This window comes from Primulina eburnea, chromosome 2 (assembly GCF_022965805.1).
Source record: "Primulina eburnea isolate SZY01 chromosome 2, ASM2296580v1, whole genome shotgun sequence".
Lineage (NCBI taxonomy): Eukaryota > Viridiplantae > Streptophyta > Magnoliopsida > Lamiales > Gesneriaceae > Primulina > Primulina eburnea.
The window spans coordinates 4,951,467-4,978,392 of NC_133102.1; the positions used below are offsets into that span (position 1 = coordinate 4,951,467).

General features: G+C 34.6%; 4 protein-coding genes, 1 long non-coding RNA gene and 1 pseudogene across 6 annotated transcripts; 4 read left to right on the forward strand and 2 right to left on the reverse strand.

Annotated features, from left to right (window-relative positions):
- Positions 1–271: 271 nt before the first annotated feature.
- LOC140822347 (uncharacterized) lies at positions 272–1,596 on the forward strand. Its single transcript, XR_012115956.1, has 2 exons — positions 272–677; positions 1,337–1,596. It is a non-coding gene; the product is annotated as an uncharacterized lncRNA (long non-coding RNA).
- LOC140822341 (ATP-dependent 6-phosphofructokinase 2-like) lies at positions 1,112–4,849 on the reverse strand. The gene is made up of 3 exons (XM_073183089.1): positions 4,178–4,849; positions 1,883–2,736; positions 1,112–1,421 (listed from the first exon to the last, which is right to left on the reverse strand). Exons 1-2 carry the CDS (start codon positions 4,763–4,765, stop codon positions 1,891–1,893), a joined length of 1,434 nt encoding a protein of 477 aa, XP_073039190.1. The 5' UTR covers positions 4,766–4,849; the 3' UTR covers positions 1,112–1,421; positions 1,883–1,890.
- A 1,952-nt stretch (positions 4,850–6,801) lies between these two features.
- Positions 6,802–11,086, forward strand: LOC140822354 (probable galacturonosyltransferase 4). Of its 2 annotated transcripts, XM_073183116.1 has the most exons (10): positions 6,802–6,945; positions 7,210–7,350; positions 7,506–7,540; positions 7,641–7,682; positions 7,787–7,913; positions 8,001–8,245; positions 8,688–8,959; positions 9,238–9,595; positions 9,854–10,429; positions 10,600–11,086. In XM_073183116.1, the coding sequence occupies exons 2-10, from the start codon at positions 7,242–7,244 to the stop codon at positions 10,873–10,875; spliced, it is 2,040 nt and encodes a 679-aa protein (XP_073039217.1). In that variant the 5' UTR covers positions 6,802–6,945; positions 7,210–7,241; the 3' UTR covers positions 10,876–11,086. The 2 variants fall into 2 exon arrangements, with proteins under 2 accessions (XP_073039217.1, XP_073039209.1); XM_073183108.1 differs by lacking the exon at positions 6,802–6,945 and having other exon boundaries at positions 6,952–7,350.
- Positions 11,087–12,501: 1,415 nt separating this feature from the next.
- Positions 12,502–13,047, forward strand: LOC140824016 (uncharacterized). The gene has a single exon (XM_073185622.1). It carries the CDS (start codon positions 12,502–12,504, stop codon positions 13,045–13,047), a length of 546 nt encoding a protein of 181 aa, XP_073041723.1.
- On the reverse strand, positions 12,667–20,967 carry LOC140822371 (snRNA-activating protein complex subunit-like). The gene is made up of 11 exons (XM_073183126.1): positions 20,520–20,967; positions 20,346–20,398; positions 19,133–19,199; positions 18,993–19,048; positions 18,660–18,852; positions 18,499–18,587; positions 18,308–18,395; positions 15,905–16,000; positions 14,257–14,382; positions 13,903–14,169; positions 12,667–13,787 (listed from the first exon to the last, which is right to left on the reverse strand). Exons 1-11 carry the CDS (start codon positions 20,655–20,657, stop codon positions 13,506–13,508), a joined length of 1,455 nt encoding a protein of 484 aa, XP_073039227.1. The 5' UTR covers positions 20,658–20,967; the 3' UTR covers positions 12,667–13,505.
- A 2,715-nt stretch (positions 20,968–23,682) lies between these two features.
- Positions 23,683–26,654, forward strand: LOC140822388 (protein PHR1-LIKE 2-like; annotated as a pseudogene).
- Positions 26,655–26,926: the final 272 nt, after the last annotated feature.

Consider the following 26,926-nt stretch of genomic DNA (forward strand, 5'->3'; position numbering starts at 1 on the left):
TTCATCTTGATCAAAATGAAAGTGGAAAAAAAGGGTCGTGTGGCCCTTTCAAAACCTTTGAAATGACACGATATATGAATCTTAAAGCCAATTTGTATATATAAATAATCGGTCTATTTACAACTCAAACCAGTTATTGTTGATTAAAAGCTTTAAAATGATATCAAGAATCACATAAAATATAATTTATTATGAAGAAATTTTCATGAACTTTCCAAATAAAAGATTTTTCAAAATCTTTACCATACTAGCATAAAACTTCTGAATCAAAATGGTAGAAAGCTCATGCAAGTCTCCCCCTCCCATAGAACATTCCAAACTCCCACTAGTTTGACTAACAAAATTCAACTACAATGGAGTCACTACTGCCTAAAGTCAACAATAGCAGCGATGGATAATCCAACGAAACCCCATCTCACATATCTTCTTATTTGCTCGAAAACTGCATAATTTCAAAGATATGCAACAAGGGGAATGATTCCCCACTATAAAAGGGCTTCAAGAAAAGGGGGTTTATCATACCCACATTTTCTGATCAATTCCAAAACTACACAAACTTAAAGAGATGGCCAATGCAAAATCTTTGATCATCACTGTTGCATGGCTACTCGTGGTAGCTTTCCTGGTCACTTGGACGAATGCAGCTAAGGTGCAGCAGGGCACGGTGCATCCCCAAGGTTAACTATATTGATTCTTCCTCCAATTTTTAACATCTCACGGCTAAATTTGGTGTCATTTTCACAAAACATTTTTCACTTCCGGAAAATGGAACTAAATGGTACAATTTCATTTTGTTAAATTCCAATAAAAACACCTCATTTCCACAAGACCCAACACTCAAAATATTATCATTGTTGGACCAAGTTATCATATGAAAGTGGTAGTTATGGTCATTTTCCATAGATAACATGCATCAAACTTTTCTTTCTCGCAGACGCTAATCAAGGAGGCTTCCCACTTTTTCCTTATATTTTTTTTTAAAAAAAATTCTGCAACTTTTCAACTACATTCGAATATCACATGCATACAAATTTCCCATATTTTGTGTATTCTAGCGTAAAACGTTATTTCGAAATCTTCTACAGTCGAAAAAAAAAACCCGAACGAAATATGATTTAATATAATGAGTTGAATTGTTATTTATTAAATGATATATATCATATACATCATTAAATCTCACTTTCAGAACATAAAACAATACATCATCGAACTACATATTATATCATTCATCTTCGAAAATTTTGAGGCCAAACACATTACCTCAATGTTAACACGTGCAAAAAATACGAACTCGGCGTTTAAAGTAAATTGTTTTTCTTTGTTCTTGGTTTTGAAGGCTGCCGATGCTGTTTGTTTGATTTCTCCCAGTCTCTGATCCGCTGTGCGAGAGTGTGCTGTGGAACAGATTGCTGCTAAACAACCTGCATCAGTGTGTTGCTGATATTATATGTTCCGTAACTGATGTAAAAGTTCAAAAGAACTAATTAAATTTCGTCAGCAGGATGAAATGTCTACTTTCTTTTTCCGGTCTGTTTCTAAAAATGAGTGTTCGATAAATTTTATCAGTAACTACTATATATATCATGTTCAATAGTTTGCATGTGTTCAAAGCATCAAATGGACTCGATACTGATCAAATAGTTCTCACCAACTCGCCAAATAATTAAGCATTTCGAGAGCCTGTCTCACATAATAGATGTGCAACCTTTCACTTCTTAAAAATATGGATAGTCTTTCAAGGTAGTTGGGACTGGTTTTTAAAAGAGAGGAGAAAACCATTTTTTCAAAATTTACACTCAAAAGACCGGATAAACACAATTATCTAATGAAAACAAATCTCAATGACTGAAAGAGTAGCAAGTATTTGTAGTAGAAATCCAACCTGGGAATTCATATTCCACTCACATCAGAGAATCTTACAAAGTCAGGCTGATTGGTGACAGATCTAACCCAAGCCCACTTATGATTTTTAGTATCCACCCGATTCTTGGCCCGAGCCACCTCGTCCACTGGAATATACCCATAATTCCCATTAATTGGACCACAGACAAACCCCGTGTACCCAGCCATGGCACCGTGAATCGCTGAGTGTGCTAAAAGTGTACAATACAAATTATCAGTTGCATTAGCAGGAACAGCCCTTATCATATATGTGGGATCTATGTACTTGATGGTAATAAGCTCTTTCGGATGGTCCCTGCTCCACCAATTCTTTAACTCGGATTTCAACCAACCACCTACATCCAAGAAAACCGGATTCCCAGATTCATCTTTCTCTTGTACATGAGATTGATCACCAGTTTTAGGTATGACATCCTGTCCAGCACCCTCAGCAACAACCAAAACTGCATGTCCATTATATTTGAGCCTACTTTCGATAAATTCAAGCAGCCCACCTTTTCCTTCCAAGTAAAAATCATTTTCCGGGATCAAGCAGCAGTCAACGTCACGGCTACTTAAGGTTGCGTGAAGGACAATGTGCCCTGTGCTGCGTCCCATTAGCTTGACTAAGCCAATGCCATTTACGGCACTCTCGGCCTCTGTATGAGCTGCATTGATAGCTTGCTGTGCCATCTCCACTGCAGTTTGGAAACCAAAGGATCTATCGATAATGCCAACATCATTGTCAACTGTTTTGGGAAGTCCAGCTACTGCAATGTTTAACTTTCTTTGCTTGATTTCCTTGCATATTTCGACCATCCCTCGCATAGTGCCATCTCCACCAATAATGTATAGCTGCATATTTGTCTATGTATTATGACGAGGACGACTAAAAAAGCCAAATAGAGCCACATCATTTAAAGAAGAGTTGCCAGTTCTAGTTTTAAATGAGATGTTTCTTAGAAAAGCTGGCCAAGGTATAAACCATGGTTCATGAGCATGTTAATGCAGGGGAAGAAGGGTGAGGCGAGTAGCAACTCTATCTACATGAGCACAGAGGAAGAGGGAGTTTGGAGGGTTGGGTCACCTCTTCCAACTCTAGACAACTTTTAAGTTCCTTCATGAATTTTCTAAACCAGAGTTTTCATTCAACTTCCATAAATGATTTTGCACATGAAGTTTTAAAAAAAAAGAACATTCTAAATAAAAATGTGTTTAATATACATCTAAGATTTTGTAAGTACAATGCTAGCATCTAAAGTCTAAACCCTCCACAGGTGTAGGGTGGGTCATATTTCTTGCATCATGATCCTTGCGCAATATATTGCTACGCATATTCGTAGATCGTGTTGGTTTATTGATATAACATGTAGATCTAGCTCGGGAGTGTGCTTAGCCCGGCCATCTGAGTTCACTACTAGTATCATGGTCTAATAATATTACGTCTCAAACCCCTCATCATTCCTCAAAATCCAATTCAAATGATGTGGGACGATTGCATTTTCACTTTGTATTTTCCAAGCAATGCTTTGCATCTTACACTTAGTGGTGCATCTACTCAGCTCTATATTACCAGTGCAACGACTCTCAATTTTTGAAAGAATCCAACAAAAAAAAGTCATTTTCTAGAATTCTTCCTAAGCTTAGCAGTGAATTAACTGCTCGAATTAGGCCTATTCAAACCACCCCTGCATTCCAACTGAATTATTTAGAACTCTGTATCTCTTTCTTTTCCCCCATTCATTAGGATGCTTAATTACTAAATACCAATATACATGTCCTTACCAACAAAAAGATCACTGGTCTATCGAGGTAAATTCGATACGAACTCCTTGTGTTACCCCCGATGGGCTAAAATCTTTGTCAAAAAATCAATGTACTAAATCCACCTTAACTTGATAAAAATATCAACTTTCAAATATAATTTAGCACATAAATCTTATCCACCACAAAAACAAATGATATGAATAATTTTCTATTCAAATCAAGTCTCAACTATTTTATTCGACAGCCCATAAATAAAATATATGAGCTAATGTTTTAATGAATATTTAATACACCTATCGTCACAAGCACACAAGCCCAAATTAAATCCTATCATACCCGAACATTAAATGTAAACTAAATCAATCGACTAAACTTCAAATCGAGCCAAACTCAAATTTAAAAATTATTACTTTTCGAGCTTCATGCAACATAAAATTAAAACTGGGAAAAATACCAAATAGTATTCGATTGTGTTTGATCTGTTTGCATCCTAGATCAAATCAAAACAAAAAAAAAATGAGAGATTCACCTGGTTAAAGCCATGGTTTTGAATGGAATTCACTATCTGGTGAAGATCAAACCCACCTCTGGAAGTCTCAAGAACAGTTCCACCCTTCTTGTGCCAACCATGCACTATCTTCGGATTCAACTGCACCGGATCATAGGAATAAAAACCTCGGTACCCGGCCCTAATGCCGTAAATCTCGCGCACACCGTATTGCTCCCACAGCCCCACCACCAGCTCGCGGATCACCGTGTTCATCCCGGGGCACAAACCCCCGCACGTCACAATGGCGGCTCGAACCTGACCCGGATCGAAGTAAATGACCTTCCGAGGCCCGGCCCGGTGGTACGCCAGGTGGGGTTTCGGAGATGAGAACTCTCCGGAAAGATCGTGGAGGATGTGGCGGAGGATGACGTCGGAGTTGTTGATGTAGAATTCGGACACGGGGTGGAAGAAGGGGCTCTTGTCTAGTGGGTTGGGAAAGGTTTTGAGACCCGGAAGGTAGTCGGTGAGGTGGGGCAAGCACTGAAGCTTGATGCTCGGGATGGTCAAGTGGGTTTCATCCAGGTGGTTATTGGCGTCGGCGCCGGAGTCACTTGATGCGAAAGCCATACGTGCACAAACTTTTCGCTAGTGCGCAGTTGTTTCGGGAATGGGAAGCTGGAAGATCAACGGTTTTTATTATGCAAACACGTATAATAAATAGTACACACACTTGTGTGTGTATATATATATATATATATATATATATATATATTACACGGAGATTTACGGGAGTGGTGGCGGAATTGCATGGCGGCGGTCCGAGGAGGTGACAAGTGGGCATTACGTGGTGAAACATGGGAGGTGACATTTTAGTCCATTTTATTTATTATTCATTTATAAATTTGCTGTCGTGTCAAATTAAATATTATTACAGTTATTGACACGACAGCAAACTATGAAGTTGTTGTGTCGAATAAAATATTTATTCTGGAAGTTTTATTTTAATATTTAATACGCTAAGAAACAACTTTTGCTATTTATTTTATTATATTACAAATTTAACCCAATTTAATTATTTCTTAATTTTACAAAACTAAAACAGAAAATACATGTATGATTGTTCAACGAAAAAATATTATGAGAGTTGTTTTTGTTTTTTGCATGATTGTTTTATTTTGACAGAGATACTTGTAAGTACATCCAAGTTAATGATTAAATTAAAAAAAAAAAGAAGGTTTGATCATCCATCAAGACATGGGCGGATTTAGTGTAGGACGAACGGGGTCACGGTCCTCCAAAAAATTTAAATTTTTTTTAGTATATATTAATTTTTTTTAAACTAAATATATAAACAGATATATATATATATATATATGGCCCTCCCAAAATGAATGATACGTCCACGTATCTCAGTGGCTAAAGCCAATTATAACGTTTACTCCACCCGATTTCGAAACCTGATTCCTCTTTTTTTTTTTTTTTGGCTTAGCGACGGTTGTGACGGAAACCGTCGCAAAATCCGCGACGGTTTCTTATAACCATCGCCATATAGCGACGGTTGTTGAGAAAACCGTCGCAAAATAAACTAAGCGACCCCCCAGTGTCGAAATCCTAGATCCGCCCCTGCATCAAGAGGCATCTTCATGTTCTGGAGACCTGACAATATATGATTTATTTTCGTTTTTTATGAAAAATATTAGACAAAAACTTATGTAAAATGGTCTAACGGACTATATTTTGTGAGTCAGATCTTTTATTTGGGTCATCTATGAAAAATATCATTTTTATTTGCTAGAGTATTATTTTATATTGTGAATATCGGTAGGATTGACCTGTCACATAGATAAAGATTCGTGAGACCGTATCACAAGAGACCTACTCAAAGTATTAATGTTGACAGTGTTAATATAATAAAATTTGATGTCAAGTTATCATCTTCCAAAAGCTTGAACTCAACCGATGAAATATGCTGCGGCAATGATCCGTTAATTAATGAACGAAGAAAATTCAATTAGTTTCTCGTTTAATAATATGCTTAGTTGTTATTATAAAAGATAATGCGATTACGCGTGTCATAAATATTTGTAATTAGTTTTTTTTTTTTTTTTTTTTTTCCGACTGAGATAATGGGCTTACTACAAATGTAATAAAATAAAATTAAAATTTTGAAACTTTTACGAAATAGGAAATTGATTGATTAAATCATAAAAGAAAATGAAATGGTCGTTATTTAATGGGGTCATTAAAATATATAGTATTTGAAATGGGGGAAACTCGAATCAGACTTGTTTATATATAGTACATTCAATCTTTTTTGCAAGAAAGTATATAAAACTTATAATAATTTTTGGGTCGAGTTTTATTACTTTGTCGAGTTTGAATTTGAAATGAGTTTGGATGGAGTTTGAGTTGAGTTTTTTTTATATTTTGATTGAGTTTTTTTATCACTGAGTCGAATTTTCATTTTTGAATCAAGTTTGGGTTGATTTTTCATTTAGATGGAATTGGGATTGAGTTTTTCATTGGAATGAAATTAGGGTTGGGTTTTTTATATTTTAATTGAGTTTTCATTTAGTAGAGTTTGGTTTTTTTATTTAATTGGAGTTTGAGATAACCTTTATACGTGTTCGATTTTTTTTTTTTTAAAGTTCAATTTTAATATGGTCGAAATTATTTTTTTATTGAATTATAACAAGATTCAATTTTTCTCATTTTCCCTTGTTTAACGGTGAATTTTCGAAAACGGGAGATAGATGACAGATCACTGAGCAGCGTCCAACCCAACTCACATCCACATCAAGAAATATGTGAGCTTTTTCAATAGAATTTATCTCCTTCATACATCTGGTCTGCTTTTTTTAACCGGAGTTTTCCAGATTCAAAAGCTTGTTTCTTTTTCTGATTCATTAGTTTTCGACCGTGTGGTTTGTGGGTTGTTTCCCTTCCTATGGATACACTCTGTTTACCGACACTATAACCAAGATTTACCAATTTTCTGGGTTTTTTGGTGTGAAAATCCAGGCATATATATATATTTACAGATTTGGTTTTGAATCTTTGAATTTTGTCAGTTGGAGAGTGAGATTGGGGAAGAGCTAACAGGATGAAGATGGAGTTTAGAAAATCAGTGATATTCTTTCTGTTGGTGACGGTTCTTGCCCCTATTGTTCTTTACACCGACACTCTCGGTGCTTATTTCACCGACTCTTCTTGTAATGTCCCCTTTTCTTCTTACTATTATTGCTTTGTTTGCTTTCTTTTGTTATTTTTTTTCTTGAAGAATGACTTGAATTGTTAATTTTCTTTATATCTTTAATTTTGGTTTTATGGTTTGATTGATTGGAGTTTTCTTTTGCTTGCTATACAGCTAGAAATGAATTTGTGGGAGATGCTTCAGCATTTGTAAGTCTTTATTAGCTACTCGTTTGTATTTCGAAAATTTTCCTTGAATTTTTTTTCTTTTATGGGGAGAATTCATATCTTGGAAATTTTCCGTTTGCAGCCATTTTCTGGTGATGTCAGGCCTTTAAATGTGCTACCTCAGGTATAGATTTCTTGAATTTCAGTTCTCCTATTTGGGTTTAAGTTTTTATGGAATTTTTGAACTTTTGTTATTCTGTTTTTCTGTAATGGTTATTTCCATTATAGGAGTCTTCTACCACACTGAAAGAACCAACGGGCATAGTTTATTCTGAAAATTCAGTCGAATCCGGCTCGAATTACTCAAACCCTGCATCTGGAGAAAGCACCCGAATTACAAGACAGCTGACTGGAGGTTTTTTGTTACACAATTGTTAAATTTTTTAATCTTTTTTTAATCATTTTTTGTTGTATAATTCATTTTTTTACTGAAATGATATAGAATCAGTGGAGGACCAAACTACCAATTCTCTCACTTTGAGCAGCAGTGAAGGTAACCAGCAGTCTGATGAGAATCCAATTAGACAGGTGATTTATACAGCCAAAGAGGCAGCGATGGGTGAAGAAATTTCAAAAGAAAGTGGATCGGTCAAGCTTATTGGAAAGAGGGGAGCAAATACTGATGTGAAGGAAGAAAATGATCAACCTCGTTTTGAGGGGACATCAGAGAGTGTCTCCGATAAAAAGGTCAGATTATGACTAAACTTCTGCTTCAAAAAGTCATTCTATCATGGTTTTATATATAACATTTCCATTTTATCTTGTTTATTGCATCTGAAATGTGGATGTTATCTCATTTTCTCATCTTAATCCTAGAAGGATTTGAGTTTGACATTTGATTCTTTTAGGAATCATAGGTTATCCAAAACATGAGTTTTGTTGCTTATTGTTGCATTCTTACTTTCCATATACCATTGTAAAACTAGGTGGAATATGAAAAATAGTTAACCTTGAACATCTGTTGATGCACGTGAAATATGCATCTTAGAAGCATGAGACGTTGTTCCTGGGCATGAAACCAAGAACTATGAAAGTTTTGTCTATTCTAGTTCATTGTTATCACTCTGTGCTAAGCGTATACAATGCATTATCTAAAACCCATCACTTGATGTCTTTGTTCTTCTTCTAGGAAATTAAACGTGAGCAACAGTCTTCTGAATTGTCTAGCAAAGATACTGGAAGAGTACAAATGATGGCTAGAACAGAGAAACAGAATGGACAAACAGTTTTTCCGGACGCCCTTGTTCTTCAGCTCAAGGACCAACTCATCCGTGCAAAGCTTTATCTCTCTCTCTCAGGAACTCGAAACATTCCCCAATTTATAAGGGAGCTCCGACTGCGTATGAAGGAAGTTCAACGAGTACTTGGTGATGCCACCAAGGATTCTGAGCTTCCCAGAAAGTCAGTTTATTATTTTGGTGTGCATAAGATTTAATTGGTTGCAGAATTTTGTTAATATATGTGTGTGTGTGTGTTATGATTATGATATGTCTTTGATATGATGAAATGGGGATTTAGATACGGGAATAATTTCTGCTATTTTTATAGTATCTTATTGATATCAAATATGATCTCGAATAATCAAAAGTATTATTCGATTTCAACATAATTTGGTCTTCAAATTTCTAGAGAAAATTACATGTTTCTCTGTATCTCGTTTGTTTCTGATTCACTTGTAGTGCTAACGAGAGATTGAGAGCAATGGAGCAAACATTACTGAAAGGGAAACAAATACAAGATGATTGTGCTGCCGTAATAAAGAAACTTCGTGCTATGCTTCATTTAGCTGAGGAGCAGCTTCGAGTCCACAAGAAACAAGAGTTGTTTTTGACACACTTGACTGCGAAAACAATGCCTAAAGGGCTTCACTGTCTTCCCTTACGCCTCACAACAGATTATTTCATGTTGAACTCTTCTGAACAACAATTCCCAAATGAGGAAAAATTTGCTGATCCCAAGTTATACCACTATGCCTTATTTTCGGACAACATATTGGCTGCTGCAGTTGTTGTGAACTCAACTATTACTCATGCCAAGGTAAAGAACGATCATATCTTTTTGTGTGAGCAATAGGAAAGCTGAAGCATCTGAAATGGCGGTATTATTACCAAGTCTATTAATTTTGACACTCTTTTGCAATCTTATTAGATCTTGTTCTCCTAAGCAATCTTATTAGATCTTGTTAGAAACCTCTAGTATAGGGGCTAGATTAGTTGGGAAATTGACCAAAAATAATTTTATATTTTAGCTGATCTTTCCAATCTTGAAGTGAATTTTGTGATTCTGTCTGGGCAGGATCCTTCGAAACATGTCTTTCATGTGGTCACCGACAGGCTCAATTATGCTGCAATGAAAATGTGGTTTTTGGCCAACCTTCCAGGGAAAGCTACGATACAGGTTCAGAATGTAGAGGAATTCACGTGGTTAAATTCAAGTTACAGTCCAGTTCTTAGGCAGTTGGGTTCTCCATCCATGATTGATTATTATTTTAAGAATCAACGGACTGAATCTGATTCAAACATGAAGTTTAGAAACCCCAAGTACCTCTCAATTATGAACCATCTTCGCTTTTACCTACCAGAAATCTTTCCAAAGCTGGATAAGATTTTGTTCTTAGATGATGATATTGTGGTTCAAAAGGATCTCACCGGCCTCTGGTCCCTAGATCTAAAGGGGAAGGTCATTGGAGTGGTTGAAACGTGTGGAGAAAGCTTTCATCGGTTTGACCGGTATCTCAACTTTTCAAATCCCATTATTTCAAAAAACTTTGATCCTCATGCTTGTGGTTGGGCTTTTGGGATGAATATCTTCGATCTGAAGGAGTGGAAGAAACAAAATATCACTGAGGTGTACCACAAATGGCAGAACCTGGTAAGATGCAAAATACATTTTTTCTTGAGCCTGAATGGTTAATGCTTTGTTTTTAACTTTCTCCAAGATCTTGCAACATACTTATCTTCCTGTGCTTATTACTCTCATCAGTCTGTAAGATAAATACTCGGTTTCTTAATATTTAAGCTCAAGTGCTTTTCATTGCTCAGAATCATGACAGACTGCTGTGGAAACTTGGGACCCTACCACCTGGTTTGATTACATTTTGGAATCGAACTTATCCTCTCGATAAATTTTGGCATGTCTTGGGTCTTGGCTATAATCCAAATGTCTCTCAAAAAGATGTCGAGCGTGCAGCGGTCATACATTATAATGGCAACTTGAAACCATGGCTCGAGATTGGCATACTAAAGTTCCGTAACTATTGGGAAAAGTATGTTGACTATGATCACTTGTATTTACGAGAATGCAACATAGCTCCATAGATGCCATTCTTGAATTCTCCCGCAGATAAAGGTCCTGGATGGTAGTTTCTAGCATGGTATACTAGCTTGGAAATTGTTTTACGCAATTGTTTTGTTTCTTGATTGTTGGTGCAGAACTGCTGAAATGCACATGTATATGCAAAAGTCCCAAAGCATTATTTTCTTTTTACCATTCGATTTTGTTCAATCCCACCTTGTGACCGTGTACTTCCATTAGTGATACGTTTTCTTGCGTTATTTTTTTTTTTTTGTTTTTGGCTCCGAGTCATTGTATCTTTGTATATTTCGTCTACTTTTCACAAGTGATTGTAATAATATCTCAAACCCGTGATCTTGATTCTGATATCAATTATAAAATGAGCGCATACATCTTAAGTTTTGTAGTGAGGGATTGTTACATATGTAATTGTTTATTTACCAATTACCTACAATAATCACTTAAGTTGCTGATTTTGTTTTGAAACGAATTACATGTATGTGTGGCTAGGCTACCAACGTTTTTCGTAAATTTTCCATTTCAAAATGTGTCATGTTTTCTCATATATAAATATATAATAAAGACATTACCTTTTTCTTAATTAAACCAAGAAACTTTATTAAAGTTTTTGTCAAATATCCCTTCATAAATGTAGTCTTATAACTATATTAAACTAAGAATATTTAGCGAAATTCCAAAAGATTTGTTCACAAATACGGATGGTGAGTGTGACGTCGCTATCAAATAATTGCCCGACCAAAAAAATGTTTAGTTTTTTTCCCCTTGTACGTGCTACTTATGCTATATTATATTATTTAATAAAAAAAATCCCCTTAATTTTGGTATTTTAAGCATGTGGAGGAAAATATCTCATCATCTTTGACGTTTGATATAGCATTGGCTCTAGTTGTGTCACACTGTCATATCAATATACATTATCAAATATGAAAAATATATTATTAAAACTGAAATGAAAAACATATATTATCATAATCGCAAAAACGTAATATATTACATCAAAATATAAGAAAAAATTATAATATTAGTCATGTATATTTGTTTCTCTATGATTTTGATCTTTTACATTCACAAATTTTTAGTCTTGATTTACTAGTCATTTTTTTAATGAGACGTTTGACATGAAACTGATGTGGTTCTTGCGATATATGACTAAAACTGAAATAGAAAAACATAAATTATCATAATCGCAAAAAAAATTCACATGAATCGTTTATAGACAACACTTGAGAGATTAGCTATAAATAAATATTCCTCAGTTGTTTCATTATGGGACTGGTACTAATGCTATAGCTAATATGAGCAGACAAAGGTGATTGAGAATGTAATAACAAATGGCAAACTATTCAAATTCTTCACTCTCCTCCAAAATAGACCAAAAAGAAAAGAGAGAGAATTCTTTCTTTCAAAGTGAAATTCAAAAATCACACCATTATATACGATCGAGACAACATCATGCATGCACATGGCTGTGATCAACCTCCGTTTTCCATAAATGCTTCCATTATTCCACGTGAATAACTGTTCATGTCCACCATATTTATCGTATAGTTTCATCAGATTTCCACCATAAAACCACCCCAAGAATTATGGACTAATCAACCACAGAATTTAAAAAACAAAAATCCAAAATGGCCCTCTTCACCCTCTTCATCCTTGCCTGCATAGCTTCACCCCTCCTCCACTCCAACTCAGCAACCGCCACCGCAGCTTCTTCTGCACTAGTCAACCGTGTATGCGATTTAACAACATACGGCGCCTTCTGCCACGCCCTACTAGACCCCTTCAACAGTACCACTGACCCATATGAGCTCGCCAACATAGTCTTTGGCTTCACGTATTACAATGCAACCAGCACCAAAGACTACATTCACTTGTGGCTTAGGTCGAACGGAAACAACACGAAACCGGACATGAGAGACGGTATGCTGGAATGCGAAGGCTACTATAAACAGGCTATCAGGGCGCTTCAAAAGGTGTCTAAAGATTTAGAAAAGAGAGATTCTAAAAGGCTGGGAGAGTTGGCGACGTATTTAGAGGAAGGTGGATTGGGTTGTAAAGTGGCTTTCATGCATGGATATCCAGACGCCATCATAGCCATGAAGAACCAGAACTTCATTATTCTTGCTGATTTTTGTGTCATTGTTTCTGAACTTTTCGCACCCATCGTGAAATGATCAAAATTTCGTTACCATATATTATCTATGTCCGTATTAGTTGACAGTTTGTGTTTGGAAAAATCTTGGATCGTTTCGTGTCAAAAAGGATGTCCGTTTTATGGCGAAGGATCGATATATAATATATATGCTCGTTTATCGTTTAATTTGTTCCTTAATTACATCAAAAGGAGATCGAGCTCACAAGAATTCCAGGCCGGTATCCTACATCTTACCGAGTCCATCTTCAAGCTTGCATCACCAAATTGACACAAAGTTCTAGTTAGTGTTCAGTATTCAGGGTTCGGATTTCGTACTTTGCAAGAACACATGGGGTTGCTATTCAAGAAATCCAGCCGAGTATTGGGGAGGAGCAAGGGGGTTTGGTTACTGTTGGAGAAGTCATAAAATTCAAAACAAATGGAAAATTCTTGGCGAGCTGTTGAACTCTTGTATAAAATTCATGTTTCAATTACAGACTATTCGTGATAATAATCATAAACAGAGAAATCGGTATAGAGCAGAGTTCCATTTTCATAGTGAAGCATGTAATAACAAACATCACAAAAATAGCATGGATTCAACGGTGCCCATTTGTCATCCACAGTCACCTTCTGCGCCTGGTAAATTTTGCAAACAGAGCATTTCCTGCAACGGTACTTGGTTTGAAATGTCATGAGTGGATAAGCTGCTTGATTTTGTACATCCTCAGAATGTATCAACCTCATATCCCGTATAACAAACACGTGCTTACAATCGCCCTGAGGGCACCAAAATTCAATCGTTATGTCATTACGATGCTTATACTAAGCCACTATGCTATGTTATCCCTCGCAAATAGAAAATATGAAAGTTAATAAAGAAAGATAAATGTACCTGATGGCAGTAGAGATATCCAGCCCCAATTTGAAACATCAAGTCAAAGAATCTAATATTTTGCATGTGACAGGCCCTCAACTGTGGCAGAGGCAACCGCCGTTTGTTTTCGTCGCCCAAGAGGGCCTTTTGCTTCTGTTGCAGTTCACCAGAAAAAATGGATTCCCATTTATCAAGGGCCTCATTCTTTGAGTTTTGAAGCCAATCAAGTATGGGCATACTGTAGTCTATGGCCGAGGGCCCCCTCATGTCATTGTAAAATACATCCTACAAACATGTAATATTGAAATTAATAACCAGATATGCTCATTGAGAAACATAGCAAAGGCATTTCCATTAGATTAATGAATTTACTTCTATAAAGAAGTATCCTGAAGGATTGTACCGTCCCGCCTTATCCATTATCTCATCTGTCAAACAGTAGATTTTATCTTTTACGTCTGTCAACAATTGCCGTCCTAGAACCAGAAACTCTTGAGTCTGATATTGTTACAAAAAGCCATTAGTTGCTACCAGCGAGTAATATCAGTCAAAAAATATGAAACTAAAACAGAACGAGTAATCAAATGTTACAAGCTTCATAAGCGTATACTTGTTTTTAAGTCTATAGTGCCTTAACATATCACAGAGAAACAAACTTTAAGGACAATTGAAAAACTGCTCTAAAAAATCTTAGGACCCAAATCAACATAACAATCAAGTAGTCTGGAGAGTACAAACAGTACAACTACTGCTCTCAGCCAATAGCAGAATAGTTCAAAGATGGGCAAATATCATTACTCAGCAGCAATAAAAACTTGAATTCGTGCCTTTGAAGACATACTTATCCCTATAAATTAAAAATCATGGAGCTTTCGACTCCTAGTTCCACAACTGTAGCTTAACTCTATACTGTTGAGTTGTTGAAATTGAGGGAGAAAATCAGGCTCAGTTTCTTTAAATAATATGAGCAAAAACTTCTTAGTTGGCTTCTTTTGGCACTTTAATTTACAGTCACTACTTTTTTTCATTTTTAACAGCTGACCATCCTTACATTCGACCATTTTCCATTTCAAATTTCTGTACTCAATTAATTTTAATTAAACAATTTTGGATGTGGATTACATGATATAACTCTATCGTATTCATAAAACATTACGACAATCAAATACTGCCATCTAAAACTTTAAAGAAAGGGAAAAATGTCATTAATGCATATGATATGATAAGAAAATATTCAATACGATAATTTTCAGGCTCCACATCAATATGATCATTTTTGTTAAAAATACAATGATCGATGGATAATGGTCAGTTGTGCAATAATTTGGAAATCATGCTCAAGCATTCTTTTAAAGATACAAGCTAGCAAAGTGCTACTATATATTATCTTTATCATACAAGATTTTATCAGATAAAATACTGTTGTGAATCACTGCAATTCGCATAGTACTTTAGCAAACTATAAACTTTAGGCAGGTCATAATAGTGCAAATTGTCACTCTTGCGCACATAATGCTGCAATTTTTAATCTGCCCAGATTGTAGAAATACCCAAAAATTTACTAAATTATATATTTAATCATACATTTTGCAATTTGGCTCACTCATAATCTCATGTGAGTACCACCAATAATCAAGATCCAAAAAAAAAATCAAATTAATCACGATAAACACAATCAATTCCTCTGCGGTGCTCCCTGTATCACCAAAGGGAAATGTAGGAGATAAAACAAAAGGAATCATTACTTATGCAACCGACATTCAGGTTATAGGCAATGGAGATTCATTAAAAGGAGCAAAAGTATAAAGTCGACAGACAGCATCACAACACGAGAGAATGCCTAGTAGATCATTCTCACAAATATTATTACTGATTTGCCTGTTGATATTATGTTAAGATAAATACATGATACACAGTTCAACGATGTTCAGAATGTATGAAGATAATATAATAGAGTATCGACCTCCATGCATTTAACTTCATTCCTACTTCAGACACAGAGAAGGAAACAGTAACTTACCTTCAATGTAGTTCGTTTGTTATGGTAAACCTCCAAACACAGCACGACCTCAGGAAAATCCACTGGTTTATTACCACAGGTGTCTGACGGCCTAACCTGCCAAGCGTTTCAAACATCCATAAAATAACAAGAACAGCTGATTTTGCAATTAAAGGATGGAAATATCACTCGGATGGACATAATCATTCACTGGTTTTCAATTAAGGAATCAAGTAAAGCATAATACAACAAACAGCATACGGAAAAGTTTACGGACGATGAAAGATGATGAGGTTGATCTTGAAGCTTTTGTGGAAAATGCAATTAATTAAGCGGTGCTTAATTAATTGCATTTTCCACAAAAGCTTCAAGATCAAATTATTAAGCGGTGCTTAATTAATTGCATTTTCCACAAAAGCTTCAAGATCAAATTGCATTTTCCACAAAAGCTTCAAGATCAACCTCATCATCTTTCATCGTCGGTAAACTTTTCCGGCTTAATTTTCACAAGAAAAGGAGATTCAGAAAAAATTCTGTGCTCAATACCGTATGAACCAAAATGTACATATTAACAAGCACAGTCAAAATATGGACCAACAACATAGGCATCAAAGACCCTCACTGTCTTTGATTAGCTTTCACAGCTTTGGCAGGTGCAACAGTAATTAATAACTAAAGAATGAGAACATTTTTTTGTGAGAAATGAGGACAAATCAAAAAGGGCACTGACCGCAATCTTATGTTTGAATTTTAATGTTTCGAGAATGGTTTTGGAAGATTAAAGTATATTTGCCGTTGCTTTACAAGGAGACGACCTTTACTCTGCATAAATTTGGAGAAAGAACTAAGAGGGTATATACGAATGGGTTTGAGGATGCAAAAGGTTGTTTGGAGAAAAGGAAATGAATTTGGGAAATGAAAAACAATCATTGAGTAGATTTCCAGATTAGGTTTTCTTGGAATAACAGAGCAGTAATATATTTTTTAGATGAGTATGAAACTTGCTAATGTATCGCCAACATTTTGATTCATGTGTAGTTAGTATTTTATGCTTTGCTCTGCCGGAAACAGTAAAGAAGACAGCAGTTATCTTTACCGAAGAAGGTATTAACGACACGTCAAACTGAAGCGGAAAAGATATACAAATGTTGTCCAGAAGAGCTGTTAGCCAACTGAGATACTATGCAAAAGAGACAGAACAAGCATATAAAATATTCTGACGAGACATGACTTTGTAATGGCTAGTTTTTGTTGTCCTATTCTAATGGCTATATTACTAATGACTAATTTCTGGATGCACGTACGCACCATTCAAAAACAATCTTAATGCTCGAAAAACCAAAAGAATTGATTGAAGTATTGAAATCATTTCTCAAAATATTATTGCAATCCAAAAGCAAGAGCGGAAACAACAGAAAAACAAGCATACAATATCTCATCGCCTTCTTCAAAACCTAGATCAAGGAACATCTTTAGAACTTGAGAGTTCAATCGATTGATGAGCAAACCATTTATACACCATAGATAAAAATATTAGATTAACTAAGTGTGGCTTACAGTAGTGAGGTGGTTTATAAATGTAATACCAGATAATGGTTGTCTAAGCTATATACTAATAGTCCAGTCTCGTAAATTCTTAAGAAATGATTTAGGTAGTAGAAACGAGGATCATGTAAATGCTCGCATAGAGTGTTGTCTTTGCGTCGAGCTGTGTACATCTCGGGCCATGGCAGTCGGTAATATTCAAGATCATTGATGATTCCTTCCGGTAGGAAATAGGGATGAAAAAAAAGATTATCTTGCTCATGAAAGGCTTTATTCTTGAAACTCTATAAATGCTCCTATATTTTACATTCATGTTGCTCTTCATTTCTCTATTCTACTCAACCGGTCAAGATATTTTAAATATGCATACAGCGGAGATAGTTATCAATGCCTCTACAATCTCTATTTTATTTTGAATAATAAGTGTCTACTTAAATAATTTTACATCTATCATTTCTTGACCTGGGTTATTTTCTTGCTGCTATACCACTGATAGTCATGAGAACTAAGCTCCAATCGTGGAGTCCTAGCAACTGGTACCGAGAAGTGCTCCTTACAGAAATCAATACTAGCTCTGAACTAAAGACCAAGAAGTATGCTTTATGAATAGAATTTTTCGAATTTAATTTCCAATCTCATGAAAACATTTACAGTAACTAAGAGGGGGAAATTAATTTCAAGAAAATACAGAATTTTAAGCACAAAACTGCAATATATAAAAATCATTTTGCCTACATCCTTCTTTCATTGCAAAAAAAAAGGTGAGGGGTGACATTATGTTTTAATTAATTTATGTTTTGTGATCATCAAGTTTCCAACAACTCTATCTAGATGTTGCAGGACTGAGAGTGTAAAAAATGATATTTGTGTGCAACAAACCTTAGCTGAAACACTTGCAGATTTCAATGATCTTATCATCTCAACTTTCTTTGTGAGTGTTCCACAGTCAGGGGCCTTGGAACTACCACTGAATAAATATAAAAGAGAAACAGCTTCAGCCTAAAATGCAGGAAGGGATGGTATATCTAAACTAGCATGGAAGTCTTATAAAGATTTCCGGATAGGTATACTTGAATGAATGTAGTCTCACGGATGCTTTATCTTCTTCTTGTTTCTGTTTAATTCTAGCGAGCTGCTCCACCTTTGCAATGCAGCTCTCCTGATAGGAAATGCATAAAGATTGAGCTTAAGAAGAAAAATATTAGCTGAACACTAAAACATGAATTTGTACATCAAGAGAGTTGCTATTATCGCCACGTCTCCTCTTCTTTATCTTCCCTGTAGGTTTTTCATTTGATTTGATGCAGTCAGAATCTCTACGAGGAACAACTGAAGATTCAACTGGAACAACTGCCAGCATATCTGCCTCTAATCTTTGAGGACAAGCATGCTCAAGGCTTGATACACCATTATCATCTGTTATCCTGAAAAAATCATAGTAATAACCAGATATATCTAAGGTACCAAATCTCTATTTGATAATGAAGCAAGTAATGGAGATGCTAAATATGAAAAATATGGCATATTGTCAATTATAAGATCAATCTAAGTTTGTTCAAATGACCTCAGACTCGAATTCTCGTCCGTATCTTGTGACGTGTATACGGTCAACTCACCACCCTGTGGTCATCACGCATAAGAATGTCAGGCACTGAATAGGTAGGCCAAACAGTAAAACAAAAAAAAAACTTCAGAGCAGTTTACCTTGAAAGCTTCTTCAAATGCCATATTGACTAACTCATCCTCACTTATTATTTTGAGTTCATCAACCCTTTTAAAGGCATAGATTTCAGACATCAGGCGCTTAACTCAGAGTAATAATGAAATATTCACGAGAAACAAGCACATGTGCATTAGTGCAAGGATAATGTTAACTAGTTATCTTGGAAACTACAGTTTCTTAATTAGTTCTTCAAATAAAAGAAAAAAGCTCGATGTTAGCACAACTCCTGTTTTCCTCCATGCGTTTGTAAACTAAAAAAACAATGGAAAATGACAAAGAAATAAGCCCACAGAGAAAATAACAAAACATGCATGAAAAATAAAGAAACCATAGAAACACAGCACAAAGAATGTTTGCACAACTCCTATTTTCCCCCAAAAATGTTAAATAGTTATCTTGCCAACTAAGTTTCTAAATTAGTTCTTCAAATAAAGATTGATGATGGATGTTTGCACAACTCACATGCTCCATGTGTTTGTAAACTAAACAAGACAATGGAAAATGACAAAAGAAGCAAGCATAGATAGAAAATAACAGAACATGCATGAAAAATAAAAAAAAAACCATGGAAGCATAGCACAAAGAATGTGGGAAAATAAAATATGATAAACATAAGAAACAACAAGAGCTTTACTGGTCCCCAAAAACTAAAATCCTTGGGCCCCTTCAAGGGACTTCATCAACAAAAGCGGATAACGTGTGGTTATATATTGAGCAGCGTAAATGCTACATTTAACATCCTAAAGAACAAATAACATAATCTTTTGACAACCAGCTAAATATCCATGTATGTAATACTTTTTAAGGTAATACAAACATCCAATTACATGATTGTCACGGGTAGAATTTTTTACAAGCAGGACCTTAAAATTCACAGCTACTAATACAAAGTCATATCTAGTAACAAAAGAATGGGATCCATCACCCCTACCAGGTTCTTGGTGTCATAATTTATGCAAGTGCAAAACAACAAAACGAATCGATATAGACAAGTACAAGAACTGCTCAAGATATAAGTAATATATCTTTCATAACAACAGGATTATTCAATGGGGACAGAGAAGACAAGAACTGGTGCTGCAACAGGAAAACACTATATACAAATCGTGCCAAAGCTTTTAACACTGATAATAGAAATGGATTAGCAAAATAATGAGGAAAGAATTCAACAAACGGATGGTGTACAATGCTTACATAATTTCTTCACACTCCTCCAGCGTGTCATCAGCTAGCTCTTCTTCCAAACTCTACAATTAGGTAAAAAATTATAGCATCATACGAAGAATGAAAAACTTGTTTAAATAGAAAAAGAATAAAAAAATCAGACACGGAATTGCAAATACATTGTAACAAAATTGGAGCTGATACCTGAAGTTCAAGAGATACAGAAGTCTCGAAGACTGGTACTTTCGTGATTGGACTAACCATGTTGGGAACATATATTGGACCGCCACGTGGAATAGAAACATGAAGGTCTTCTCCTCCATCGTCATCTCCAGGCAACATTTATGGTGAATTAGCTCCACAGCCAAAAACAATACTCCTAGGGCCAGTATAACAAGTTCCGAACAAGATCAGATTTCAGTAGTTTTATTATGATTATTTAGCGATTTCCGGCCCCTGCCGCGGTTGCTGGTGGTGGTCGAAGCTGGGATAGATGAGGAGTCCGCCGGTACGCCGTGGGGGTTAAGGTGGTATCAGGATCCGGATTGACTGCAGAGGCGGTGTAATTTTTCTTTACATATTTTTTAAACTTATTATAAACAAAATTTGGTCATATTAAAATAAGATATTAAAAATGAATTGATATTAAAAATAGATTAATATAATGTGAAATACTCGTTTTTTTTATAATGCGAGAACTCGAGTTGCAAATCATGTTAGTCAAATAAATCATATTAAATTAATTTATATACTAGGGATGACTGATAAGTCGAGTTTGAGTTAAATTTCATATCATGTCGTATCTCCATTAATTATATTTACTCTCATCTTCATATCTTTTTTCATCTCCATCTCTATCGGATATACAATTTTATATCATCTTCATACCCATTAAATGATTGAATATTCATATTCTACCCAATATCTTAGTACCATCTATAATTACATTTTTCTCAATTTTTAATTTCAAGTACCTTATTAATATTTACTAAACTTTGATAACAAAGAAAAACTTTAAATATAAAAATTAAATAATTAAATATTACAATAAAATAAAATAAAATATTAGAAACAATTTATCATAATATCGTTATCATATAAAAATAACATTGATTTTATACTATAATTTGCTTCATTCTACCCAACTAATATCATTCAGCAAAAACATATTAAAATTAAAATCATAACCAAATATATATATATATATATATATATATATATATATATATATATATATATATATATATATATATAATTGGATATTCAGGTTGGATATATGCGTGATTTTTTAATACTCGATTATTCATTTATTTAATCGGATAAAAAATCTTCTTCATACCCTTATTCATTCGGGTCAAATATCATATTATCTGCCTAGTTCGGATAAAATTGTCATCCCTATCATGTATCACGTTAGTCAAGTAAATCACGCTGAACAAGTCTTATATGACAAACTCGTTGATCATTAATCAAACATTCATTTATTCCACCAACCTATACAATATACACTTTTTGGAAGGAGGGAATAACTTGTTTTGATATGTATTTTTTTTTTTTAAAAATATTGGTATTAGACTCGCTAATATGATAAATTATATCATGATTTATTTTTTATTCAAACTTTGTTAGAATCCTTGAATAAAGTCCAAAAAGCTCAACCATATTTATCTATGAGCATAATTTCCCAAACCCAAATTGACAAATAAAATTTCTGCAATTGATATTTAAAGTCTTATCTTTAGTTATAATTTCTTAATTTTTTCTGAAAACCATGCTTTACTTTAAATCAATATATAAAACTTTTAAATTCTGACTCTTAAATTTCCCAATATTTTCATCAATCTAAAATCCCAAAATTTTATTTTAGGATTCCTATTTCCTCAAAATATATTAGATCGGGTATGTGTTGTAAAACAAGTCCAATTATACACATCTTATGTACCAGTATACTTTATATATCTCAAGCAGTGGTAGACGAAATGGACAACGTCGACTTGAGTAACTCAAAGGCATAGTTTGGTATATATGATAGGATAAACATGTGATATATAATATAAGGATAAGTTAAGGATAAATAAAATGTAGGATATTATATCTAATGTTTGGTATGATTTTAATAAGAGTGATTAAATTTATATATTAGATTGTAATGACAAAATTAACATTATCATAATAAATTTTATAATTTCAAAGTTGTTGCTTAAGTTCATATTTTTTATCTGTTCATGTATCGATAGTGCTTGCATGATTTATTTATTTTTACTTAATTTTATATATTATATAATATGATAACTGAGCTTTTGATTTTGTGAGTCAAGTCAAATATCAATTTTTAAGGTTAATCGAGTGATACTAATAATTTTATAGAGATTTATAAAAATTTATTTATATAATTATCTCGAATTTATTTATATAATTATCATATATATAATATATAAAAATAAATTAAAATATTTATTTGATTTTAATTTCTACCTAAGAGCATATATTTATAAAAATCATTTATAAATTGAAAATAATTAAGTCATTTGTAGTATATTTTATCATTAAATAAAAATTATTACACCTAATAGAAGTGACATTTTATCATTCTAAAAAATTATTTATCAAAGGCGCATGATATTATCATGGGCTTTTTAAAAAAAGTATCAAACATGGGATAAGAGAATTATCAATCTATCCCTTATCCCATATACCAAACTATTCAGAGTCCAATGCCCAAAAACCTAAGAGAACAACTCTCATACATGCTGTTATTATGGTAACATCGGGTATTTTTGTGACGATAAAATATGTCATCATTATTATTTGTTAGACACTGAGTAAACACTCAAGATAAATGGGTAAGCAAACCGCACAATTCAAACTATGAGGGACTTGGTCGCCTAAAAAACTGTTGATATGAAGAACTAAACTCATAATTATTAGTCAAAATTTTATTTATTCTGTCAACTCGTATACTCCTCGTATACTTGTATCATGTTATTATTGAAATGTATATGTAATGGCATTTTCATTCATTTTTTGCTGTATGACCATTTTCTCGATTCTAACACCAGTTGTAACATATGATCTATTTATCAAAAAAAAATTTGTTATTTACAGTAAATGAAATCTCTGAATAAAACAGATTGAAAAACAAGGGGAAGTTGGTGAAAAATCCTCAATCAAAATAATTTTTTTGGGTTCATTCTTTATCTACAAAATTGTGGTAATATGTCATATAAAATATGGTACATTTCATGTAAAAATATGGTATACTTCACGTGAAAATGTTATACTAAAAAAGTATCCAGATATTGAACACAAAAAAAATCGATGGTCGGAGATTGAAGGGCAATTTCCGGGAAAAACAATGGTGTCACTTCCCCCAAAAAAACAAAACAATGGCATCATCAAAGTAAAAAATCTATAGTGAAAACAACGGTTAACTAATTTCTCGCATTTCACAAGTAGCCGAAGAAGCTAAAGAGATCGAAGATCGATCTTCGCACTTGGTGGACTCAGACGCTTCCCTCTTCTGTATCCCTCATGTTTCCGAGACTGATTCAAGTACATGAATCCATTTTAAGCCAAGAAAATATCCAGGGTGCAAACATTATGGAATATGGTCAAAGGGTCGGGGGGGATCCGTGTGTGGTCCTCACTTCCGATCAGAAACCACGCCTTCGATGGACTGCTGACCTACACGAACGCTTCATTGAGGCCGTTGCGCAGCTTGGCGGCCCCAGCAGTCAGTTTTCTCTCTCATATTTTGTGTTCTTAGCTTTTGCTGCATATTAATTCATTTAATATGTTGAAATATCGGTGGATGTGCTTGATGGATCTTGTTATCCCGCGTTCGTTGTTATGGTCTTGAGTACGTGAATTCCTTTCGCATAAAAAAGATTTTATCTTATTAACAAAAAGAAAAGAATTTATCTTGATGCCAGCTCTAAGTTACCATGTCTCTGGAATGCCTGAGTTTGTCTTTATGCAAATTGATTAAATTTAATCATATAAATCGGGGAAAAAAAATGAGCCGATGGGAATTTGGATGAGTGGAGAAGGCTTTATTTGGGGTCAACCTTCATAAAGTTTGAACTTCTTTACGTTCAACTCAATCCCGTTTTGTCCACCTCAGCTCATCCATAACTGTATTGCAGGAATTTTGCTTCTTTGCTGGGATCGTTATTGACCTAGGTCATTGACATTCCTTCACAAGCTTATTTTTGTGTCGCAATACGTAAAATGGTATCTCAGTATTTGGTGTTGCATTTGGATCGATGAATTTGAAACTAAGTATTAAAAATTCATAACGATGAATTCATTGATTTGTTTTGATAAATCCAACCATAAAGAAATTAGAAATGGATGTCCTCCGGAATACTAACGGTCGAGTTAGTCGTACGGGCTGGATATGTGAGAAAAGGGACATCCTGGTAATTATTTGATCAAATTCATTAGGATAAGCAAAACCAACCTTGTTGAGCTTTATGGTAAATGTATTTTCAGAGCCTTTATACCCATCACGCACAATGAATACTTGTTGATGAGATCAAGAATGCCACCTGTTCATTGAGGAAGTTCTTAATGGAACCTAGGCATTAGGCATCTTGTATGTTGAAATTGTTCTCTATTTTGGGATTTTTTTCTTCTTCTTGTTTTTGATTGGTTCTGTTTGGGAATGGTTGATCTGTAAGTATTTATAAAATTTTAGCAAATGTTCTGTGGAGTCCAGATAGGGATTTTTGCCTTTTGGTGGGCTTTACCTTAATGATATTTGCAGAAGCTACCCCGAAGGCTCTAAAGCAAGCGATGGGTGTCAAGGGACTAACTCTATTTCATCTAAAGAGTCATCTCCAGGTTGTTCTCATTTTATTTACTAATCAGTGTACATTTTTTCTTAGCGTGTAGGCAAAGCCTTTTTTTGTGTGTCTTACTATTTTGGCAACATCTGCCTAGTGTTTGACTGGATTATTCACATACATTCTCACAGAAATACAGACTAGGCAAGCAGTCAGGAAAAGATCTCGGTGAGGCCTCAAAAGATGGTAGGTGTAACTTCAAATGCCTATCTCGTCTGCTGTCATTTGACCTTAATCTTGTGAACATGGTCAGCATATAATGTGAGGCATTGTCTCCGACACCAAAACAGCCCTTGAACATTGCCCTCGAGGGAGTAATGGGGAAATTTTTTTTGGGATGAGTGAAGTGAAGATATTGAAATCAGTTCCTTTAGTCAGCCCCATCCTCTATAACTTGATTATATTCCGCCCTCTATCATGACTTGTATCTATTGACCAAGATTGATTGTGCTAATTATTTTAAGCAAGAGATCTTATATTAATATTTATCTTGAACTGATTTATTTTCTTGCAATTGCATATTCGTTCAGGTTCCTATGATCTGGATAGCCCTCATGACAGCGGTTATCATCGAAACTTGCAATCTGCTGACATCAAGGAGTAAAGTGTTTTTATTAGATAGTCTGTTAGGTGGATTGCACTTTGGTTAGCATATGTAATATAAACACAAAAACTAATAAAAGATTCAATGATGCATTAGGGATTATCGAGCTAAGGAGGCATTGAGAGCTCAAATGGAAATACAAAGCAAACTACACTTGCAAGTTGAAGTAAGTCCCTTTGTAGGACATTTTCGACACTAGAGATCAGACACCATCCATGCATATTTAGGTGGTATTTAGAGAAGGCGATTCAATTTGTCTCAATTTAAAAGTTCAGAAAAAAATGTATGAAAACGATTTCTTTGACATGGTTTTCGGTGATAGATTTTAAAAGAAGTAGTGATATATGGAAGGGTGCCATTATGCTACAGAGTCAATTTCCTGAAATTAAATGGTGGTGATGTGTTCTCGAAGCTTGTTGGTACTGTGTATATAAAGGTTGATTTTTGCTGCGCAGGCTGAAAAACACATGCAGATTCGTCAAGATGCCGAGAGACGGTATATGGCTATGCTAGAACAAGCCTGCAAAATGCTAGCCGATCAAGTTATTGGAAACTGGTGTCGTAAACAATGATGGTGATGGTTTCCAAGGGAATGAAACGAAGGTGTAGTTTTCATCTTCCCATAATCCACTCGAATCATGTCCAACACTATCTGCTGATGATTTTGGAAGCCACAGCCCTGAAATGGCATCGCCTGAGCTCCATCGACAGCGTGCTAAGGTCTGTGCTAGATGAGGATCAATGGGATGCGCGTACTCCTGGTTTGGTGTAAAAACCGGACACTGCCACTTGATTTTAACTTCTTGTTATGTTTCTTCTGATCAAGCAAATGCCAGAAATATTCCAGTGTTGTAAATCACGTTGGTTGTGCAATAACCATTAACTACCTCTCGGTGTCTTGGCTAGTTTTCTTTCTTATTTCTAAAACATCGTTTTTACTTTTTTTTTTATTTCCTACATTCCTCAAACATTCTAATTAATAATATAGGTTCAAATATTTAAAATCAATTAAATTATATAATACCTTTCCACAATTTATTAAATACAATACTAATATAAAGTATTTTTTTGATTGCAAATATGGATCGAGTCGTTATTTCACAAATATAGATTTACAAAACCGTCTCACAAAGAGACATACTCTAATTAAAATATTCTTT

Coding starts and splice junctions, on each gene's coding strand:
- LOC140822341 (XM_073183089.1), bottom strand. CDS start 4,765: ATGGCTTTCGCATCAAGTGACTCCGGCGCCGACGCCAATAACCACCTG. Junction 2,737..4,177: donor AAAACCATGGCTTTAACCAG/GTGAATCTCTCA, acceptor ACAAATATGCAG/CTATACATTATTGGTGGAGA.
- LOC140822354 (XM_073183116.1), top strand. CDS start 7,242: ATGAAGATGGAGTTTAGAAAATCAGTGATATTCTTTCTGTTGGTGACG. Junction 7,541..7,640: donor TGGGAGATGCTTCAGCATTT/GTAAGTCTTTAT, acceptor TTCCGTTTGCAG/CCATTTTCTGGTGATGTCAG. Junction 7,914..8,000: donor TACAAGACAGCTGACTGGAG/GTTTTTTGTTAC, acceptor GAAATGATATAG/AATCAGTGGAGGACCAAACT.
- LOC140824016 (XM_073185622.1), top strand. CDS start 12,502: ATGGCCCTCTTCACCCTCTTCATCCTTGCCTGCATAGCTTCACCCCTC.
- LOC140822371 (XM_073183126.1), bottom strand. CDS start 20,657: ATGTTGCCTGGAGATGACGATGGAGGAGAAGACCTTCATGTTTCTATT. Junction 20,399..20,519: donor CTGTATCTCTTGAACTTCAG/GTATCAGCTCCA, acceptor ACCTAATTGTAG/AGTTTGGAAGAAGAGCTAGC. Junction 14,383..15,904: donor ACAAACGAACTACATTGAAG/GTAAGTTACTGT, acceptor TAACAATATCAG/ACTCAAGAGTTTCTGGTTCT.